General features: G+C 39.3%; 1 protein-coding gene across 2 annotated transcripts; it reads right to left on the reverse strand.

Annotated features, from left to right (window-relative positions):
• Nucleotides 1–299: 299 nt before the first annotated feature.
• On the reverse strand, nt 300–17053 carry LOC119908378 (rho GTPase-activating protein 24-like). Of its 2 annotated transcripts, none has more exons than XM_038726028.1 (3): nt 16937–17053; nt 5120–5242; nt 300–870 (listed from the first exon to the last, which is right to left on the reverse strand). In XM_038726028.1, the coding sequence occupies exons 1-3, from the start codon at nt 17007–17009 to the stop codon at nt 659–661; spliced, it is 408 nt and encodes a 135-aa protein (XP_038581956.1). In that variant the 5' UTR covers nt 17010–17053; the 3' UTR covers nt 300–658. The 2 variants fall into 2 exon arrangements, with proteins under 2 accessions (XP_038581956.1, XP_038581957.1); XM_038726029.1 differs by lacking the exon at nt 16937–17053 and adding an exon at nt 7650–7810 and having other exon boundaries at nt 304–870.
• Between the last annotated feature and the right edge of the window lie 6832 nt (nt 17054–23885).

Here is a 23885-nt window from a genome sequence, read left to right on the forward strand (position 1 = left end):
TGAATTGTCTTGAACTTTTGTACGCGACGCACAGCACAAATCATTGGAAGAGAGACTGATCCTCGCTGTTTGTGAGTTTCCATAATCTATTACAGTTTACTAAATAGGACAACAGGAGGGAATTCGCATGGCTTTTGTTTATCTACTTCTCCCACACGCTGCATCCAGCGTAGCCTAGTCTGCTGAAGCCTCCCTCCACTGCTTGTTTGGGTGGGTGATTTGCAGGCTGATCAACATCCCATCCCTCCTGACCCATGGTTTGACTGTATGTGTATTCAGAACCAGTGAGCAACGGACTTTCAAAATAATAATAATCCCCTTTGTGTTAGTTAGTCTTGTTTAGCCACATTTAAATTCAGGCTGAGTTTTCCTAAAGGTTCCTTGGTTTGTCACAAAGGATCCTTCTAAATGTCTTTGTTTAGATTTCCAGTGCAAAACAGGTATTGAAATCCATCATTCAAATCTCTGGATGCAACTGAATCTTATACCCACTCACCCACCTTTGTGTTTTTGTAAACTTCTGGGGGTTCGCCCATTTGTTCCAGGCCAACAGGAGCACCCATGTGGTTCCAGAGGTGCAGTCAACAGTCTAAACATATCAACTTCACATTAAAATGCACTGAGGAAATCCAAGTAGCCAGTACCCTGATGTGTTTCCTTACCAATCAAAGGAGGGTTTTTCTCCACAGTCGAAGGCATCCTGCAGCTCTTTGACCAGGTTGGCCTGTCCTGGCAGCCTGAATAGGCCCTCCTCCTGAAGGCCCCACTGCCGAATGAAATCCACACATTGCTCTACCAGCATAGGAGCCAGCTTGTTCCCAAACCGGCGTTCAAACCGCACAGTTTCCTCCAACTTCTGACCAAAGATCCCTGAAGCACAAGGCAAAATGTTTTATGATGGTATGACATTGATAAATGGCAGCAGCATTGAGCGATTCAGTTTTTACCCTATATTTGAACATTTATCATAAGCAAAGCCAAAGCTTTTATCATATTGTAAAGCAGTCATTAATAATAGGAGAATACGCAGTTAACCACAGTGTGCAGTGAGTTAGTTCAACATTATCAAAGGAAGCTGAGAGATGTGTTTCAGTGTTTAATAATGTTTTTATCACAGATAAATTATTTAGGCCATGATTCTGAAATTACAAAAAATGATTGTTCAGTCATACAAATACACACACACACACACACACACACACACACACACCACACACACACACTGTCATCATCTTGCACTATTTAACTTTCTCTCCCAAAGTAAAAGGAGCATTTTTCAAAGAGTAAAAAAACATTAGCCTAGCATCCGTGGCTTAAGGCACATCAAAGACAGCAGTTAAATCGATTGAAAAAAAATTCAGATGAGGCCGGCTAGACAGTCCAAGCAAAAAACACCCACAAAGCCTTAGTCTGATGATCAAATCTCTAACTTCCTGCTGAGCACCTCTCGCCTTTTGTCCGAAAAAAAGGGACTGATTTCCATTTGCAGCCGTCTCATGTGGATGCAACACAAGAGGGGATTAAGGCAGCCTTCCTGAGAGATTTGGATCTACATACTTTTCCGGTCTCCAGATACAGACAGAGGCTACTCACACACATGCATACACGTGGTACAATGAAGTACCGTACAGTGACTAAATTAAACTTAAGCTTACCAGGATCCTCGTGCTTTTGACAGCATGACACAGCAACAAATCACTTAAAAACAACCGGTGTTAATGTGAACACAATTGTAGTTTATTGCTTGCCTTTTCACTAATAATATCATTGTATGTTGTCATACTCACCCCTCTTGAAACTGACACAACTTGTAAGCTTCCGAAAGATACACCGATTACAAAATAAATAAGATAACAAACCAGAGTTGCAGAATTTAAAGTGCCTGCAATCTAGCATTTTCCAAAAACAACCCCTGTTTTTGTAGTTATGACAGGAAGCAAAAACAACAACAACAATGCAGAAATAAAACAGATGCATGAAATCCAAATTCCAAATCTCAGACGAGTCACAGTGAAATATAGATAAGTCAAGCTCCCCCAGAGTACAGAATGATTGAATATACTCATGTATCAAAAAGAGCAACAGAGAACAAATGAGGAAAAATGACTGGATGAAAACGAGGTCATCCCTCCAGACATTCTGGTCATGAGTCTAGGAATTTTTTCCCGGGGTCACATGTAACTGTGTGTGTGGACCAGCTTATGAAGAGTGTGTGCGTGTTTACTGTATATGTTTGCTGTACCTACTCAGCAGGTTCCCTCAACACTCTCTCTCAGTCTCACACCACACGCACACGCACACACACACGCACACGCAGAGGGACAGAAGATATTAGATATAACACACATCTCACACCCATCTCTTCTTACTAATCCTCTTTTAACCCCCCCTTACTTCACTAAATGCTAATGTTACATATTCATAGACATATATGGTGAAACTAAACAGCTTCAACTGTGTTTTATACTGCATGTCTCATGCAGAAATATTTAATATTGAGAACTCTCTACATAGTATGTCAGAAGGCGAAGGGATGAATGAGCGTACGGGGGAGGAAAGAAGTTGACATTAGAGCTTGGTGTGAGTTTATGTTACTACGCTGAGTTAGAGGAAGGCTTTAAACAATGTTCAAACATTAAATTAAGCAAACTCAAGCTCTCCTCAAAGGCTCCCAGCTGCATACTGTATCACTAGTTTTTTGTACTGAAAATGTACTACAACAGATACTAGATCATTTTGTATTTTAAATTAATTATACCCTGCAACATGTGAGGACATGTCACTCAAAAGATGACAAATATTTGACAATACAATAGTGCACACAGGCGTTATTCAAATAACTCAAAAGTTAAATAAAGCCATGGCACTATAAGGCTTAGGTGCTTAGGAAGTTTGAATATTTATAAGGAGATTTTCATTATTAATTATTATCATATTCATAGACAGCTACTGTATATCATACCTGGGAAATAGCATTTTATAATGTTAAAAAGACAGGAAATCACTATGGGTGGGTCTCTTTTTAAATTCATGATGTAAACATAATAATTAAGAAACTGATAACTTCTCAGATCAGTTCAACCAGGGTGAAATCACAGCTCACAGACTGTTTCAGAGGCAGAATATAAATTGCAGGTAATGACTATATGAGCTTATGTCCCTTAACTAACATCTGAACTTAACACCTGTTTGACAAACCTTGATAGACTAAAGAACTTTTCTAAGCTTCTGTGTCTTCTAGGTCTGGTGACTCCAATCCACAACCATAGGGCAAGTAAACGTCACATTTTACTATTAAGTAACTTCATCTATGGTGTTACACTAAACTAAATAATAACTGTAAATTAGGTTGTTCGCTGTCAAATGCTGTTGAAACTAGACTGAAACAGACATGACACATGGCTGTAAATAGAAAAAACATAAATATACACAGTATGTGCCACTGTAGTGTTTTAATATGAATGGTTTAAAATAATATTGTCCACATAGAATTATTTCAACAACTTCAGCAGTTCAAATTCTTTCCCAAATTGCAAATAAACATTTGGTAATTACCATGAAATAAATCTCCAAAGATCCAGATGGAGAGGCCACAGCTGCACATTTCTCGAAGGTCTGACTTTGAACTCTCTCTTGTCCAACGGTTTGTTCAAGCTGGCCGGTAATTAATTCAACGTCATAGCAAGTGTTGAGCACAACATGACAGCAAACCATCAGTGGCTCCGAGCTCTTCTGTGGGTCAAACACAGGGGCTTCTCTTTGGGAGCTCCCTCGCTGCCTGTCAGTCTCTGAACAGAATTTTTAATCACACTTCAGAGGCACTGACCAGCCAATCAGGGCTCCGTTAGTCTCTGCTGCTACTGCAAAACGTGAAAGCCTGGAATATGTGTGTGTGCTCTTTATATATATACGTATATGTGTGTGTGTGTGTGTGTGTGTGACAGACCGGCTCCGCTCCAACTTGGAGCCACCTTTCTTGTGGCATCTTTGACAAATGGCTCGTCCTTTTGAAGAGCAGTCAACTGCAATAGACATCAAACTCCCAGCACTGAAAACAGAGGGGCCAGGCCAGCCTCATCTATTCACTGTGTCACCGAGAGCGGCCCAAACTGCCTGTCCGGTTACAAGCGCCGCACTTGTGCCCCGCTCATACACAATGTAGGCCAATGTCTGCAAGTAAAGTCAATAAAAGGCTGTGGCAGCGCAGCGGGAAACTCCCACAAAGGTCAGGAATAACTCCATGAGAACAACTTCCACTATGAATCACGGTTCATTTGATGATTACATGTTGCCTATTTCATCTACAGTAATTGATTTTAACACAATACATTGCTTTGTTTATTAGCATGAGCAGCTGGATAGATAGTGGGGGAAAAACATGCAGGATGATGACACAAACATGAGAGATTCAAGTAGTTGAAACAACTGAAACAAGACAAGGCAAATATTCCTAAAGCTGTTTCTACATCTCATCATGGTGAGGTATTGTAGTAATGTAACCAATATGTGACAGGACACCACCATATGGAGTTACTCATGGAGGAGGCAAAAAGGAGGCAAGCTGATGCTTTAACCTTCCAACAGACTCGGGAAACATGTTTGTTTTAGAAGAAACTTTGAAGATACAGTACGGTAAAAGTCATGATAAAAGGTATTGTGGAATAGTGCAGTCATCTATTCATTATAGTCCTCCTTTTAAAAAAGTAAAACATAATATTAAATCACAATATTACAGAATAGCTATATTGTACCTGGAAAGTCCTGTCTCAATCATGCAGAACAAAATGGATTAAGGCAATATTATAATCATTGTTCACAAGGCAAAAGCTGAAGTTTGTGCTTTCAGCCCTTAGTTAAACACAGTCTCTGCAGACAAGCAATGCATTTTGTCAGCTGGATCAGTCAGCAGATTTATGGGGTTGTGTCTTGCTCAAAAAAACCTTAGCAGAGATGGTAGCTTGCTCAGAGATTGAAAATACACACACTTCTCCATCCTGCGGTGCGGCTACTGGAAACTCATCCAAATAAACAGCAAACTGGTTATACAAATCTCAGTCACATCAGCAAGTTAATAACAAGCTATTCAGTTAATACAAACAGTGGCTGTGTGGATACTGACCTCCACCAAATGGAGCCCAGATGACCCTGCGGATCGTCTTCACCCAATCCTCCATGTCATTCTGGGTGTTAGCCATAAGAAGGTAGGTCTCATGGTTGGCTGTCATCCGCTCTCTGTCTCCCCCTGTTCAAATATTAAAATGTCCTGTAGTTAGTAGCCGAAGTCCCTCAAGCTGCAAAACTTTCATTGTTAAAATCATGGAGTCAAACTGTCCAACACAAAGAGATATCATCATGCATTGCTAATCTGATCTCTTTATCTATCAACCCATCTACTTCTTTTCCCTCATCAATCCTGAATCTTTGAACACACAAATATTGTTCATTTCAAAAGTTTAACTACTAGATACAAGATGCCTCCTTTTTCACTGAAAAGTCCATTTTCAGTGTATGTGTGCTGGAGGCTTCAAGATTTCACAATACACTGTGAAATTTGCACACTGGACTTCAATTGGCTTACAAACAAGTTGTGATGCCATAAAATCATCAAACTCAGTTGAGCACCGAGAAACGTTCCCCCTTCCCGTGATCATTTACTTGAACCTAACCACTAGGTGTCTCAACAAATATGGAAATTTTGGATACACACACACACACACACACACACACACTGCCTTTTTAACTCACCCGAAGTTATAAATCAAAAGAAATGTTTATATCTCTGGGCTCTGCACCAGTGTATACTCCATTAGAGACAGGCTCAGCTATCCTGACTCGACTTGTGGATAATGGCTACAAGCACTCTGCTGTTATGTGATATCAGACAGACTGGAGTGGAGGGTCTGGACTTGTTTCATATAACGAATCTGGTTGCAGCGATTACTATGACAATAGAACCATTTGCACCGCTCCGCAAACAAACAACGACTTATGGCATTTCACAGGGATGAACCTGATCTATTATAAGATGAGATGGGATGTTAAGAGACATAGTGGTTGAATTATTTATGATTATGACCACTGAGGATCCTGCTCCATTGATTGTATCCCAGGATGAGATCTGTGTGTTGCATATGAAAGATATTTATAGACTACTACAACCCAAAATGAAAGGCCAGCCAAGGGATCAGGTTTACCAACATGAATTCCTAGTGACTTTATATGAAGCATAAAAAAATATACTTGAACTGTTTTCTGATACGAACCAATCCAACGGTTGTGAAGGTAATAAACAAGCATGCAACAGGATTATACAGCATACCATGGCTATTACAACACACTCCTGTTCCTCCTGCCAATCCATGTACATTTTTAAAGTGAAATTCAAAATAGCCAGAATGGGATTACGCTAAAATCAGAAACATAGTTTTAGACACTTGGTACACATGCACACATATATTTCCCATTGAATTCATTTTCTACTGAATTCAACAGCTTTAATGTTTTTCAAGAAACATTCTCATCTCCAATCTGTCAACAAATTACTTAAATGTAAGGTATTATTATCAATGTCACTATCATGAATTAGACACTCAGTTCACATTTTGATTGATGCAGTTCAGGATATCAATGAATCAGTAGTATTGTCAGAACTGTGTGTTTTGGTGTGTCAGAGAGCTGGGCCCTGTTCTTCAAATGTGGCCAAAATAATACGGTTTATTCTCATCTATCTAATTTGGTTCTTTAAAAGCAGTTTGATGATAGCTTTGTTAACAGGGCCCTCTTATTTTGAAATAAAGACAAAATGAGTAGAAGCTGAAACCATGATTAACATTAATATGATTGCGTGGCTGGGGATCATGAGATTACAGTTACGTGAAGTAGGTGTGTTGGGAACCCTCCCAGCATGCACTGGAGCAATAGATTCACGGATATCCGTCTAATGTTGTGTATGTTTCTGCATTGGGTGTCAATTGTTCCACATTGAGCTCTACTGTGTTGACTGTTTCCACATTTTAATCACTGTTAAACATTAGATATTACCAGTGAATGTGGTCAAGCAAGCCATTTCTATTTGAAAATTTGTTCATATATGGGGTTGTTAGCAGTTATGCCTAATTTATTTTAAAAAGAAACCTCTATGCATTCATACTGTAGAACTGAACGTGCTCATATGTATTTGTTTAAAATAAAGGAATGTTTCTTTATGGTTTCCAAATATCATTGCAGCCAGTACAATTCATGCATCATCCATCCATCCATCCATATTGTGCCTGGAGTAACAGTAAAGGACGCCTTTAGAACTTGCGCAGACCAACTCTCAGATTAAAAACATTGAAGTTTTGACCCATAGTTGTGATTTGCGTCCAGGAAGCACGGTCTTCCTTTTAACAGTAGGTTAATGCCCTCTATTCCTGATCCAGTAATTAGTCACCACCCACTATTACCTCAGAGCCTTATTAAGTAGCTACACCTCACATGGAGTAGACACGACAGATTCACTTTGTCAATCACACCCACACATTTATACTTGAACATGCAAAGCAAGCTGCATCTGCATTAAACTTATGAAATAATTTCTGCTAATGTTTGGTGTTTGCTATTTGTCCATTTGTGACTGCAACATAAGCAAAGAGGCAGCTTCAGCTCACCTCTCAAGTGAAGGAATCACACCCACGATGTCATTTCAAGAAACGATGCACTAATCGGCCGGTAAATGTGCAGCTCACTAACATGCACACACGTGAGTGGTTCTTCGGCCGTTGTAAAAGCTCCGTCGCTCCAAAATACCTCGTTTATATAAAGCGCTTCACGTTTAGATTATTAACCCAAAGTCCTCCGTTTAACAAAGTCCTGACACCTGCTGATAAAATCGTAGATTTAATTCAGAGAGAGAGAGAGAGAGAGAGAGAGAGATATCGATATGTTGGTATGTCCACTGTGAGATGGAGACCGACAGTCCCCATGGCCGCGCCAAGGTTTTTTAAGGGTCCAAAGCAAGTAATCCTGAGTCCATGTGCATATTAAAAATGAAATGATTAGAAATGGCTCACAAATATATAGTTTCATTTTAATAATGCAGCTGGGCACTGTGTGTTAAGAAAACTTCACTCAGACATTGTGCTTTTATTGTGGACTGTTTTCAGCTGTGGATCACAACACATTTAATGCTCTAGTGGTATGGTATCTGTGGGAAATAAATTAACAATTTAAATTACACAATTCAACAGTGTGTCTGATTGATGTGTTTTCAATAGTTTAATAATTGGCATAGAAGAGAATATTCAGGCATATAATTTTAGGTTTTGAACAATGGGCAGTATGTTTTTTTTATTTTTTTTTAATGGCATTTATTGAAGTGAAATTGAAAATATCACCACACCTATCATTTAAGCTAGGTAACCACTTAAGAACATTTTGCGAACAGTTTAAAATTAACTTTGCAAGCATATGGACCAACAATCAAGTATAATTATGCTTGTACAGTTTCCTTACTGAAGAAATCAAAATGATACAATGCAACATAGGAAATACTTATATTATGACACTTAATGACAAAAAAAGAATAAAAAGCCATAAATGTAACTTTCAAGAAGTGTATGCAGATTATTGACTAAAGGTCAATAATCAAATATGTATTGATAACAATGACATATGCATTTCACTTTGTGGTCCTGGAGAGAAAGTGATGTAAAATTCACAGCAGGTCAGAGCAGGTGCGGGTTATTTTTGCAGTCATTTATTAAGCCCTGCCTGGGAAAAATGCACTTTTGTAAAACATCTGCTTTGTAAAATTATCAGTGTTTGTTACAGATAGGCTGCAGCCTCGTTCTCCTTCCACAAGATTAAAGCAGAAAAAAACGTCATAAGTGGTATTATTTTGTTCCTTTTGTTTACTTTCACTTTCCAAAACTGGAAACCGGCTAAGCCTGACTTAGCATACTGCAAAATAACTCGATTTAACAGTTTCATACTGCATACTACTATGAAAAGCAATTTGCAGTCTGTAGTCCATACTGCATACTGCGGTCACCGGTAGTATGTAGTAGGCAGTTCCGAATACAGGCTAAGTTTGTCTGTTAAGTTTATGTTGCTACTCCATTCACAGTTGATCCACCGTTTGCTTGCATATCTTTCATTCTTGTGTGTGTGTCCAGAGAAATGTAACTTGTGATGTTTACTTAAGCCTACTTCACATTACACAAATTTAAGCCCGTTTTGCTGGTCAGTGAGCTCGGCGACCATCAGGCTGGGATCATGGGTAAATCAGTGATCGATCAGAGGTTGCCAGTCATTATGTGCGAACTACTCAACGACGCATCAAAACATCGCTGACGCATCGCCGACGCCAGCCAGATATCTAGCATGCCAAATATCTGGAGGAGTAGGCCGACTTAGCATTCACATCCAGCCAATGAGAGAAGGCAGCTGACAGAGCAGGCAGCTACTTTTTCACTGCAAAACACTTTTTACTCAGCTCCAGCTCTCTTTGTAGCTCAGACAATCCCTGCTACCTGCGTGTGCTAATACTTTCTTTCACCCATATTCTCTGTCTTTATAATTGCTATCTTTATAATAACAAACAACAGCTGTTTCGTGTGTAGGTTTGCGTCATTTCCCGTTTCACATTTCATCTGTGTTTTCTTGACAAAACATGGTTTGGAGACCAGCCGTCGGGTGATGCAACCATTATCAGCTTGTGTAGTGTGTGACCCCCGGTAAACAATCAGTCACATAACGCCACAACGACTTCAAGACCCCCGTTACAAGACGGCAAGTTGTGTAGTCTGAACAGCACGCCGATTGGCCGACGCTGAAAGTCGTGTAATCTGCACCGTTATTGCGCAGTTGATGATGATTCTGTAATTACAGCTTTAAATGAATAGTAGTTAAATGCATCATTTATCAACGGGAATGGCACCAAATGGTCCAAAATTACATATGCTTATACTTCTGACAGTTTCTTACGTCAGTAATTTAAGTGTAATGTTGCAAATGATGCATACAGTTTAGCGAACTGTATGCATGTGTTGTAGTCAAGTTGTAGTTGATATCTGTGGCTATAGAATGCTATTGCATTTAGTAGTAGTGAAATGTTATTAATGGCTACCTTGTATAGGTTTTATCTTTCAAAACCACACACACACACACACACACACACACACACACACACAATGTTTATATTTTATTAGACTGCAGTAAATTGATCAACTGTCTCAGGAATCATCATTTACAAAAGTCTTGGTTGAACATAGGGAGTGCATTCTAACAGATGCACACTCGACGATTATAACTGAGCAGCCAGCCAGTACTTATCAAGCCAGCCTGTATAACATCTCAGGTATGTACACATTTGGTCAAAATGTCATATTACGCAACTTCATCAATCGAATGCTCATCTGTTGATCACTGATGTGGATCTGTCAGATAGATTCTACAGTGACACCAATTAGTCACACTGGCCAATTTGGCCAGTTCTCAAGTCACAGGCCTCTCCACCCTGACAGCATTGTCTGCATAGATTGTCATGCAAAGTAACTGTGATTCTTTGGTGCCCCTGTGAGTGCTTTAGTCCATATTTAAAATCAATCAGCCCTTAACATAGAGCCTGTGTTTCCATTACTTGAATGGAAAGGCAGTATTTCCTTTAGGAAACAACGGTTGTGAAGGTGTTAAACAAGCATGCAACAGGATTACATTACAGCATACCATGGCTATTACAACACACTCCTGTTCCTCCCGCCATTTCCTGCTGATGCTCAACTTTCTTCCGCAGTTGCTGAATTGGACACATGTTTTATAAAGGCGGACGATACGTCAAACTCACTTAGCATATGGACAGTCTTCCTAGACAAAATCTTCTAAACTATCATTCTTTATGACTGAGGAACATATTTGTCATTTACTACCTATGTAGTATCCCACCTCTAGCCCTGTAACCTGTATTACTAGTATTAGTATAAGCATTAACCTAATATAGCTAATATATCGGAAGAACACATTTGAATATGACCTCTAATGAAACAAATATCAGGATCAGCAGATGGGTTTACATCCATTCTTGGGCTGAAACATGACTTGAATATGAGTTTCTTCAGATGATAAAAACACAAGTGACAACAAAGTAATACCAGCTGCCTCTGTTATTTTTGCTGACTGGCAGCTTTCAGCCCAGTGCCTTGCTTTGTGTCTGTAACTAAGAGCAAAGGGGTTTATTTGAAACTGACTAAAACCTAGCAGCTGCAATGATTGAGTCATCACTTCAGTGAATGACATAGTGCTGTAAACTGCTCCAGGGATTAATAGTGTTGTTTCTTTGTCTATGGGACCTCTTTTGAGCCAAATGCAATAATAATATTTGAATGCACAAGTGTTAATTGTTTGGAGACTCATGTGTAGTCCAATCATAAACACACAGCATTCGCAGATTACTCAGCATTGTCTCCAGAACTCAGACACAATCAATGATATGACTCCAGGTTAAAATCACCATCAGATAAACAGATAATTAGAGAAAACCAAAGCCACATCCCTGTTAGGAACAAATATTAGCTTTTCATTCCCTGACCTGCAACTTCCGCACCCATCAGAATTTTGCTCAATTAAGCATTAACCGCAGAAAGATGAAAACCTTGAGCTCAAATATCATCTTGTCGCCTGTGGGTAAATTCTCCATATCTGTCCACTAAATAAAATGACTGGAGGCTCCTGTCTGACAGATTGTTTACTGGCTGTGGTTAAGCTGCCAGCAAGTATTATTCTCTAGTACACAATTCTTAGACTGCTTGTGGTGTGACTGGCACTGTGTCTCAAAAAAAACCAACAACCCCTCAATCATCACTTCTTAAATGAGACCAATCCTAGCAGGAATTCCCTGCCTGAGACAGTCAGGGGGCTTCACTTAAAGTACGACTGTACCTGAAGAGACAACCGTGACAGCTGTCACAATTCCCCTGATTCACCACGCTTCAGCACACTGCTCCAAAGTTTTAGGAACTCAGCGGTGAACAATTGTCAGCTTTATAGAGGCATGCTGACTGGTACTTCAGAAGACAGCTTGCATTAAAGAAGACACACAGATGAAGATTCCTTATTCTCCTTGAGACTTAGACCCCATGAAAAAAGTTCAGCAAAAGAGATGCCATACATTTTAATTTTTTGCCTTTAATTCTTTTGACAATATTCTCCGCAGTGGAGCCCCTATAAAATGACAACTTTATACTAACTTCTGCTATTTACATTCAAGAAACATTGTACTTCAACTGCATCATTATTTATCATTATTTATAGTTACCCTATGTGTGTGTGTGTGTGTCATAATTCCCATCTTCCGGGTGAACGCTGGCGCTATTAGCTGCCACTGCTGTGTATTTCTAAAGCTTCCTGCACTTATGAATGCATGGATGCATCTATGAACTGTTTTAAACTATTTTAAGGAGCCACTCCGACCTGTGTATCCACGCTGATTCGGCGGGTTTATATGCTAGTTTTGGTACGTGTTGATGCTTTCTGCGGTTGCCGGTTTGCCTGCTGGTTACTGACTGTTCTTCGTGGTACCTCTGGCACTTGGATCAACTATAAAGATCACTGAGCTACCGGTGCGGATGAACTATATCTGGGTCGTCCTTTCTACTAGGCCTATATACCATTCTGTGGCATGGTCGATGCTCCAGTATTCGGAAAGTATCTCAGTTAACTTTGTCTACATATTCTTCTTTTGAAACAACTGACTTAAAAATCAATGGTGCAATTCCTACCATCCTCACAACTATTTACCATCCTCCCAAGAGCAATAATGCCTTCTTATCTGAACTTTTGACTTATCTATCTTCCATGTCTCCAAATGTAATCATTCTGGGTGATTTTAACATTCATATAGACAATGTCAGTAATGCATTTAGATGTGAATTTTGATCATGTTTGGATTGCTTTGGTATGCAACAATTTAACACATTGCCCACTCATACTAAGGGGCATACTCTTGATCTTGTTTGCTGTTCTGGTATAACACCTTATAATTGTACTGTCTCTGATCTGTCCATATCAGATCACCTACTGGTGTCCTTTTGTGCCAAATTGGCAGTTTTTAAGGTAAACCTGTGTCGTTCGATCACATTTTATATTAAGAACATTGATGTGCCTACTCTTGCTGATGAACTTGCCATCTTCTCCAGTAAAATGGATTTATCAACTGTTTATGAACTAGTTACATACTACAGTGATGGACTGAACATGATTTTAGATGAATTTGCACCTGTGAAAACTTGAACTGTTTCATTTGTACACTCAGCTCCTTTTACACCTGAACTACGCAAACTTTAAGGCCGTAGGTTAGAGCGGTTATATGTCAGGTCTGGCCTTACTGTTCATAAAGAAATGTATGCTGAACATATTCGAAATTATAAAAATGCACTGTCCAAGGCTAAATCTGATTACTACTCCAACATAATTGGAGTTAGTAATGGGAACTCCGGGTCCCTTTTCTTGGTGGTAAACAATATTCTGCAACCACCTGATTCTCTGCCATCTGATATGTATTCCATGGACTTATGTGATGGGTTTTTTTTTACTTTTTTTGCATCTAAGGTTGAATATGTACATCACCAATTAGGCCTACTTACTGGTACTCTTCACAATGACTCCTGTCAATCTATCACTTACACACCTCCCCACTCTTTTTTCTCTAACTTTACACTACCAACTACTTCAGAGATAGTGGGTCTGATAGGTAATTCTAAATCTTCGACTTGTCAGTTAGACCCTCTACCTACTCCTTTAGTGAAAGCTTGTTTACCAGCCCTGTCGCCATTGATTACTAAAATTGTTCATGCTTCACTTGTTTCTGGTTCTGTATCTTCATCTCTTAAATCTGCTATTATTACTCCCATTCTTAAGAAACCAGGGGGTGATCCATTTAATTTAGATAATTTTCGTCCAATTTCTTACCATTTATCTCTAAGGTGGAAAAGTGTATTATAGTTCAAATTCATGAACATCTTTCTAATAATAATTTCAATTACAATTTCAATCTGGCTTTCGTCCCCACCATAGGACTGAGACTGCTCTGTCAGAATAACCAATGATCTACTGTTGGCAGCTCACTCTGGGCTTTTATCCATACTTTTCCTCCTAGACTTGAGCACTGCTTTTGATACTGTCTCACATAAGATACTTCTTGACAGATTAGCTTCTATTGGTATTACTGGCACTGCTCTGTCTTGGTTTAGGTCATATCTATCTGGACGCAGTCAGCGTATCCAATTAAAAGGTTTTCGATCAAGAACATCCATAGTAACTACTGGTGTTCCCCAGGGTTCTGTCTTGGGCCCGCTTCTTTTCATTATTTACATGCTCCCTCTTGGTTATATTTTGAGGAAATATGGGATTCATTTCCACTGTTATGCGGATGACACCCAACTCTACTTGTCTGCCAAACCCACTGGTTCTTTCCCACCACCATCTTTGTCCAGCTGTTTAGCTGAAATTAAAGATTGGCTTTCCGCTAACTTCTTGAAGGTAAATGGCAACAAAACTGAGGCTTTGCTTATTGGCACTTGATCTGTTTGTCTAGATCTAATTGTCTTTCTTTGTACATTGACAATACTGTAATCTATCCTTCTTCACAGGTTAAAAGTTTGGGTGTCATCATGGATAGCACACTATCCTTTGAAGCTCAAATTAATAATATCACGCGGATCGCATACTTCCACTTGCGTAATATTAACCGTCTCCGCCCCTTTCTTTCAAATAATAATACTGCAGTTCTTATTCATGCACTGGTCACTTCACGTATAGACTATTGTAATGCTCTTTTCACAGGTGTTCCCTCCAAATTGCTACATAAGCTTCAGTTAGTTCAGAATTCTGCAGCTCGTGTTCTTTCTAGAACTCCTTATACTGAGCACATTTCTCCAGTTCTTCAGCGATTGCACTGGCTTCCAGTAAAGTATAGAGTTGAATTTAAGATCCTGCTACTTACTTATAAGGCACTTCATAATCTTGCACCCCAATACCTTACACAACTTCTCCATGTTTACACCCCTTCACGTGCTCTCAGATCTTCATCTTCAATTTCGACTAAATACCATGAGTGCCAGATCTTTTAGTTATGCTGCCCCCCGCCTATGGAACTCTCTTCCCTGTGATGTTCGCAATAGCGACTGCTTGTTGACTTTTAAAACGCGTCTTAAGACACATCTTTTTATACAAGCTTTTTTATAACATGTTGTACTGAATTTTTAATGCTGTATGCGGCTTGTTCGCTGTGTGTATTGTTTTATGCAGTGATCTGTAATTGTCTGTGAGGTGACCTTGGGTGTTATGAAAGGCGCCATTAAATAAAATGCATTATTATTATTATTATTGAGTTGGGTTGAGTGCAGACAGCTATTAACTGTTTGTTCCAGTTTGGACCACTGGCGATAATAAGTGTCAAAACTCTGCTGCAGAGTAGTCTTTAACTAATGGCTCAAAACAGGTGGGAGACAACAAAGGCTCCCACTGTGCTGTAATTGCACACAAATACCTGGAGCCCCGATACGCTTCACTCTGTGAGTAAGTCCTGTAAAATGCAGTGCATTCATTCTGCGTGTTACATTGGATGGAAGGATCACAGAAACAGTATTCATCTTTTACCCTTGATTGTCACTGCCAAATGATGCTAGCACTATGTACAATGCTATTATTATAAATTGTTACATGAATATGAACATATAAACTGTATGTATTGATAGTCTTTTTGGTGAAAGGAATAGCTGGGAAATACACTCTTTCATGCCGTGAGTTAGACGAGAAGATTGACACTACTCTCAGTTTGTTAACTATGAAACTACAGCCAAGACTTGTAACTTAGCTTAGTTGTTTAATATTTACTTCTGTTTTTGTACCAATTTAAAAAGTGTTAAAAATTGAAATACTGATAAGTTTGTTGGATTTTTTTCACTTAGCGACAGAGCCAGGCTAGTTGTTTCCTCTTGTCTCTAGTATATATGCTAAGCTATACTGCTTCCTGACTGTAGCTTCATATTTAATGAACAGCCAGAAACTTAACTTTCAGACAGACAAATATGTAGAACTATTCCTAATGCCCTGTGACAAATCAATGAAAACCTTGTGTTTACCTCATTGCAAGGGTCTAACATTAAAAAAATGGTCAGTTTGGTCAAATTTACATTGCCAAAAGGGAGTGGGTGGTAAAGGATTCAAAATGACATAAAAATATTATGTTTGCTCAAAAGCAGCCACATTTTGTGAGAGACTTGTTGAGAAAAGTTCTTCCAGACTTTGATTGTGCTGTTTGCCAAGCGGAGGAAGCAGCTGCTGCTGGCCCAGAAAACAATGCAGACCCTGTAAGTACCTTTCAGCTTTAAATGACAAAAATATGTGTCATAATTCTCCCAGTGTGTGTGTGTGTGTGTGTGCGTGTGTGTGTGTGTGTGTGTGTGTACAGTGGGAGATTAAATGAATACATCAGTGTCTGTTCTCTCTTGTCTGCAAGAGTCTTCTTGTTTGCATGCAAGCAGGGGCAAGTTAAGATTCAATATTGCGTCTAATGATAGTCTTCTTAGAAGTCCACACATCATAAATACCTCCAACAGAACAGGAAGTCACTCACCGAGCGACAAGCCACACAACAATGCAAAATGTTTGTTCATTCATATGGAATGGTGACGGGGAAAAAACTACCTTTGTTTCCTTTTTCATCTTTGGTTTGGCAGCAGATGGCACCCTTATATACAGAGTTTCAATCATGAATGATATCACCTTCAGATAATGTAATTCCTCTGCAAAGTGCAGCTGTTACAACAAAGAAGTCTGTAGTAAAGACATCAGTATATGTTTAGAGAAATATGTCCATTGTATTGTATTGGAGAGATAATGTATTTAAACCCATCAACAGGCGCAAAATAGTAAAAATCAACAACACACTTATTATTACCTTGATTGGAGGATAGTAAATCAGTTAATCCATACTGTGGCAAACTATGAATCGCCTGATGAACCATCTCCATGTCTCCTCCACACTCCTGTCTCTGGCAGTCCTGAAAAGAAGCGTGTTACAAAGTCCTGGCTGTCTGGGTTAATTTGAGGACGGGAGTTCCTAAATGAGGAGCTGCTCTACCAGTTTTTGGCCTCGCTTAGAATGAGTGAGTGAGCACAGCTGAGAGGGTGTGAAAGAGAAAGGGGAAGGAGCGGAGGGAGGTAAGGTTTGAAGAGGGGGTTGCAGAGTACACCCCCCCACACACACATACACACACTCACATACCTCTCTTGAGCACTGTAATGGGAACAATAGGCAGATCTCTCTGAAGGCTTTGGTTTGAAAAGGCCATTGGTTTGACACAGGGCTTGACCCCATAAGCAAACATGGGATGTCCCATTCACACTGTGATGCTTTGTTAGCATATTCAACCTCAAACTGTTTAGAGCATAATGATGTAATAATATTGCCTTTTTGCAAGTGGACTTAAATTAGCCTTAATGTGATACATAAACAATTATTATTATAACATAGACACTACACTATATTTTTTAAGTTTTGGTATTGTATTGTAATTGTTTTGTTTTGCAAATGTAACTAACAATGACAATAGTGCTGATCCAAATAAATAGTCAAGTATTCAACTGACTGAAAATTAATTGACAGCAATTTAGACAATTAGTCTTTATATATATTTTTACATTCCCTTGCCACTCATTATTTACCAAATAAAACACACAAAAACTGTATAGCAACTCTATCAAAACAAATAAATGTCAAATGAACAGTGCAAACCCTTAAAATTGTATGAAGCCCTTTGTGGCTCCAGAGGGAGCGGTCGAAATCTGATAAATTTGCCAAGTCACTTGAGTCATTGTCAGTCAGTGCTGAAGACTACAAGTTTGAAACTGGCGACTATTTTAATAATCAAATAACTTTTTCAAACCCCAAACATCCCCTGCATCCAACTTCTCAAATGTGAGGATTTCATGGGATCACTGGAAATGGAACAGGATTTTAGACTATTAGGATAAAACAAAAAAATCCGAAGACATCACCTCAGACTCAGATGATGAGCTTTTTTCACCACATTCTGACATTTTATTACTCAATCTAACATTAATTGACAGATAAATTGATGATAAAAACAATTATAAGTTTAAGCCCTAGATGACAATTTGTTAATTTCATCTTCCCATTATGATGGTTGATAATGTTAAATGATAAAAATCTCCAGAGACTATAGAGAGAATAATTAAAATGATTCAAACTCTTATTCTTTCATATTCTAAATTCTCTTTACATTTGGCACGTTGGAAAGACTCTGGTGTATAGCCCTTCTCTGCAGCTACATCTTCCCATCTATAATGGGTGTCCTGTTTCATCTGACCCCCAGCAAGGTATCGATGGCTAATTCTCTTCCTGATGTCACGGTGGTCCTTGCCTGTCAATCCACATAATGTGAAGGCAGACACCACAACATTAGCCTCCACCTGAGTCCCTAAAGACATTGTCTGGTGGAGAACACAGACTCCATAGAGTTGCTATGGCTATCCATTACCACCTGATGCTGAATGAGTAACAGAGTGAATAGGAGTACGGAGGTCAAAGGGGACAAGGATTGTTTGACTTTCCTGTCCCTCCACAGACGCCCATGGGGAAGGAGGTAATCATGGCACCAAAAAATAGGGAATAATGGCTACATCATCTAAATTCTCTGTATTCTTTAGTGCAGAAAGGCAAACATGATATCTTGACTGCTTGGGTTCTGAAGCCACAAGGTTAGGCGCAACAATGCGGAAAGTCTACTTTACAAAAATGTTCCTTGATAAAAACAAGTAATTCAGTCACCACATATCCACTCCTCTGTTCTCACACAAGATGAAAAGGGAGTGAACTGCACTGGTTTGAAGGCAGCTGTTGAGTAGTGTGAGTGAGCAGAGCTGTAATAAGTTGTCATGAGGACAGTCAGGGACGGAATGGGTCAGTACGTTCAGGCAGGTCACAGGGCTGACAGAAAGCCAAGTGTCTCTGTTCTGATTGCATGCCAACTAAATAAAGAAATATGTCTGTGTGTCCTGCCAAGGCTTCTGTAAATATACCATTATGTAAGGGGAATCAATTTCAACTTTAGGACAAGGAAACAAGGCTCAGACTTGACTTAAAGTCCAGAGCTTTTGTTGGAACATAAATTGACGTGATAAATACCTAGTACCTACCACAAGTACAACATTTTCTAACAATGCTGTTTTCTTCTTTTTCCAGTGTACCTCTGACAAGAAAAGAATATAGTACATCATGGTTACTATGATGGATTATATGCTGTATCTTAAGGTACTTTTGGATATTCTTGTAAGGAGTGTAAATATATATATGTTTTGTTGTCAATATGTGTAAAAGACAAACTGAGCCAAACAGAATGATCATTTCATATTTGACTTGCTTTTAAAATGCCAAATGCCAAAACAACTGTATATATAAACCACATATGACATTTATGGAAGCTCTCAGCCCTTGGTATGAAACCACAAACATTCTTTTCAACCTATTTATTTCAGTGGTGACTTCCAGTATAACATGAGATTAATTCTAGACTAATTCCAAACATCTTTAAACTATGCATGACAACACTTTGAGGTTTGTTAAAATACCAAAAACCTTACGAGTGAACCATTTAGACCACTGGCAGCTTCAGTGACTACTGACTGGGGGATTAATATTCCATTTAAATGTTAGCAGTGTTGAGATTTGGTGAGGGCCGGCAGCTGTTGTCACTTGAACACTTGCACGCAATGCTGGGAGGCTGAAACATTACATCAATGATACAGGCAGACTGACACTTATGATGATAGCGAAAGGTGCAGTACATATAGATCCAAGAGAAGAACCACAAGTGGCTCCACAGCAAAGCTCTCTAAAGTCAACCTGACATTACCTTTTAATGCACTTTTAGCCTGGTGTCATCATGTTTCGTGTACAGTTCTCTTTTGGCCTGCAATGTGTTTGACAGGATGATTTTCATCTACTGTGCGTGTGCTGTAATATGCATGTGATGTTGTGTGTCTGTGTGAAACATGTTGGCACCCTTATATAAACGTATCTCGCTATGACGGATCACCAATTCGACATATGTATATCATGCATTCATGGCCATGAGACTGTAAATCTGTACGCTGTGCATGCCAGGAATTCATACTTGGTGTGCAGTCTACGACCCAAAACAAATGTCTGTCCGATATCCAAATTGGTTTTGATTTAGATACAGGATGTTGTCAGTGCTAAGCCTCATGCACACACATAGACACACAGATGCAGATCAGGATGCTACTGGCAAAACGAATTTCTTTAGGGCAACAGTGTTTTTTTTCTTCAGCATAACATGTAAATAACACGCCATTCAGCTAAATCTGCGTCTTTGTTTGCAAATTATTATGTTGGAAGGAAAAGACGTAGACAAACATCCTGGCACTGGGAGAAGGCGGTGAACCACCCTTGATCTACGCTAGAGAATGAAACAGGGAGTGGACTTGACAAAGTACCTGTTGCTCACTCACTAATACCTTCTAATATCACCTTTCAGCAGTGATGCGGGCTTCAGGGCAGATTCACACCTGCACTCCCCACAGCCAAAATTGGTAGGTTGAGTCAGCCTGGCCTTTGGGAAAGCCCTTTGAACCTTAGAAACCCGACTTCTGGTTTATGGTGTGACTACTGGAGGCAGAGAAACTCATTTATTCTGTCTTTCCCCATGTGAACCAAAGAGAACTAGCAACAAAGGAGGATGTGTGATCAAAAGTAAAACAAGTAAAACAGAAATAGCCTGAGTCTGGATTTAGCATGTGAGCTCCGGAAACGCTGTCGGTGAAGACCATTAACCAGAGAGACACAACAAAAATGTGACAGAAAGAAAAATCCTGACAACTGGGTCTTAAAAAAAAATGTTTCTCATGATTTTCGTTCCCCTGAAGTAAATTTGTTGTAAAATGAATTCACTCTGGTCATCTGTCATAGAAGCATTAATCAATGTTTTCATTTGCTAGATTGCGTTAGGAGATTAAAGGGCGTGTCAGAGGTGAACATTATTGTGATAGAAAGTAGAGATAAATCTGACTTTCATCAATCATCACCCTACATGAGCCTGTCCCACCACTTCATATTTCTACTTAGTGAGTGATGAGGTGGAACACGGAATATGAATGACACCATTTTAGTTCAAAACTAGTGAATGTGTTCCCAGAGCAGAGGCATCTGTGTCACTGTGTAATAAACTCATACTTGTGGCCGTCTGTGCCAGTTATGTGTTTCCGCACGCATATCTGTGTGATGGCCAAACTCAGAAGGCATGCATCCTAAAACTTCCTGTTGACTCGCTGCCCAATTATTTGGACAGCCAATGGACACTGGCCATCAGCTTCGGCAAGATAAGCGTGTTTTCATTTTGGCCATCGCAGCAGTCCTGTCTGCGTTGCCGTTCCACATCCTCGTTGTTTTCTCTGACAAAGCTGGTCAAAGCACTGAGCCTGAGAGGGCTGCAGTGCAGGGGGAGTGCAGGCAAAGAAAAAGATTGGTGGTGATCTAAGTGGAGAGACAGAGAAATGCTGACGATAAGGATGTCTCTTTGTGTGTCGATGAAGGTTTGCTGATGTTGTTCAGTCAGTTCTCTAGGCTCAGACCTGTGCTATAAATAAAGCTTTCATTAACTGCTGTCACTGGTACTGAGTTACCTCACGTGTGTAGTGTTTTTTTAAATCAGTGTCCAGTTGCTTTGCAGTGTTACATGGAATAACAGGAGTTTCTGATGTATTTTAACCGAGATCACTGTATACAGCGTTGATTCCCTTAGTAGAAAAAGTGAAGAGGTCTTTAGTAGGACTGCAACTAACAATTATTCTGATTATTGTTTAATCAGAATAATTTGTTTTCTTAAATGTCAATTTCCTACAGCCCAAGTTGAGTCAACAGTGAAAAAATGTGAACCTGAAGACAAGTTGGAACACAAATGTTTTATTATTACTCAAACAAATCAACTCTACCCTTTTGTATCACCCCATCTCACACTGCGACCACCAACACCACCACACTGGATCACTTCCACATTGCAGTCTTAAACAATGAGGTATCTTTGAGGACCGATGTGAAACATCCAACATGAATGACAATGAATGGCAAACAAAGCTTATCAAAGTATTTAATTAAATTGTTTAATTTGTCCTTTACCTGATTTGATGAAGAATAGGAAGGCAATGTCCAATGACATTCTTCACACTTTTCTGTTTCAGATTAACACAACTAAACTATATTGTCTAATATTGTTGGGTGTGCCCACTTATTGGCTAGTCATTTAGTTTTATTGTCTAGTCACTTATTACTTGCTGCCTCCACAGGCAAGAAATAGCCTGATCAAATTTAAAATGAATAATTATATAAGCGTTTTTATCATTTTGCTTTCTGAGATCAGCAAACCAAACATATAAAACACCTTATTCCTCTCTTCACTTTCCTCCTCACCTCCATCAGCAGTCCTTGCAATCCCATTTGTGCCCCAACATTCTACATATACGGTACACTATTTCTTCTGCCTGCTTTCTCTCCCATCTGTTGCTTCAGATTTTTGCATAAGAACAGAACTACCAAGATGGATTTACAGGCAGGCTGGGAGCCATGAATTCATGAGTGTGTTCTGTTATCTGCCTCAAGCAGCCAGAAATTTTAATAATGTTTTTCTTCCCCTGGCAGGATTTTTTTAAAGCTATGTAGCACTACCACAACTGGGTGGCATTTAAACTACATACTATATATAAAGCATATGTTATTCGAATTGCTCCAATGGTTAAATCCTTTTCACACCATAGCCCCTTTTCCACTGCACAGTACCAGCCCGCCTCGCCTCGCCTCGCCTCGTCGCCTTGCCTTGCCTCTGCCTTGCCTTTTTTTGGTTTTCCACTGTGGAAAAGTTGTACCTGTACCAGCTAACTTTTTTCATATCACCTCCATTGAGGTTCCAAGCGAGCTGAGGCAATACTAAAATGTGACATGCAGCAGACTGCTGATTGCTCAGAGAGAATCGTCACTATTCACTGCATCATCATTGCGTGCACCAGACAGAGGCCAGCAACATAAAGTTTTATATTTACAATTTTCATGTGTTATTTCATCACTAAATCCACTTCTGAGAAGTTTTGAGGTGAGAAATCAGCTGTTTAGATTTCAAATATTGACAGTTTTACGAAAAGTGATGGCGGAACCAAAAATGTGCTTGAAAGTTTACAGAGTTGAGGAGCTCATACCACTTATCTGTCTTTATATTCTCAGTAATGTTGAAACGTTTTAACTTAAATAAAGAGACAGATGTTTGTGGGTCGCTGGTGTGTGTGTTGCACGCGGCAAATGCCAGTGGTGTTTACACTCAATATTTACAAGTTAGTAGTGTACAGTACGTAGGAATTGCTGAACTATTTCATCTTCCTTTACTCAAAGTTGAAATGAAAAATAACATTTTCTTAATTCATTCATGCAGTGAATGAATGTAAAATGTCTATGTGGTTTGTTGGTGTCACCTGTGTGACTGACAACAACAAAGCCTTTCATTTCATCAAAATGTTTCCAATCACATTACCCAGTTGGTTAATGATATTTTGTATTACAATGAGGTGAAATAGTTTTGCAATTGCTTCATAGGATTCTTTTGATGGATTGGTGCTTTTATATTTACTTATTCTACAGTCACTGAAGGCGAAGGAGAACTCTGCCGATTCCGCACCTCAAAATCTGTGTACAGGTCTTAGGGAGTACTACTGCATTTGTTAAAAAGCTGTGTAAAAAGCTTTTGTGGCTTTAGAGGGATGTCACTTGTCAGTGTCATTTGGGTCTGAAGACCACAAGTTAGAATATGAAAAATAATCTGTGG

The sequence above is a fragment of the Micropterus salmoides genome, unplaced genomic scaffold, assembly GCF_014851395.1.
Source record: "Micropterus salmoides isolate LMB-PRFRI ecotype aquatic unplaced genomic scaffold, ASM1485139v1 Ms_hic_scaffold_1762, whole genome shotgun sequence".
Classification (NCBI taxonomy): Eukaryota; Metazoa; Chordata; class Actinopteri; order Centrarchiformes; family Centrarchidae; genus Micropterus; species Micropterus salmoides.

Bases quoted from the DNA above. Each gene is read 5' to 3' on its own strand.
- LOC119908378 (XM_038726028.1), bottom strand. From the start codon at position 17,009: ATGGAGATGGTTCATCAGGCGATTCATAGTTTGCCACAGTATGGATTA. The intron at 5,243-16,936 runs GTAATAATAAGT...ATATTTGAACAG, and splicing joins TTTACTATCCTCCAATCAAG to GGGGAGACAGAGAGCGGATG. The intron at 871-5,119 runs GTCAGTATCCAC...CTTGTGCTTCAG, and splicing joins CTGGGCTCCATTTGGTGGAG to GGATCTTTGGTCAGAAGTTG.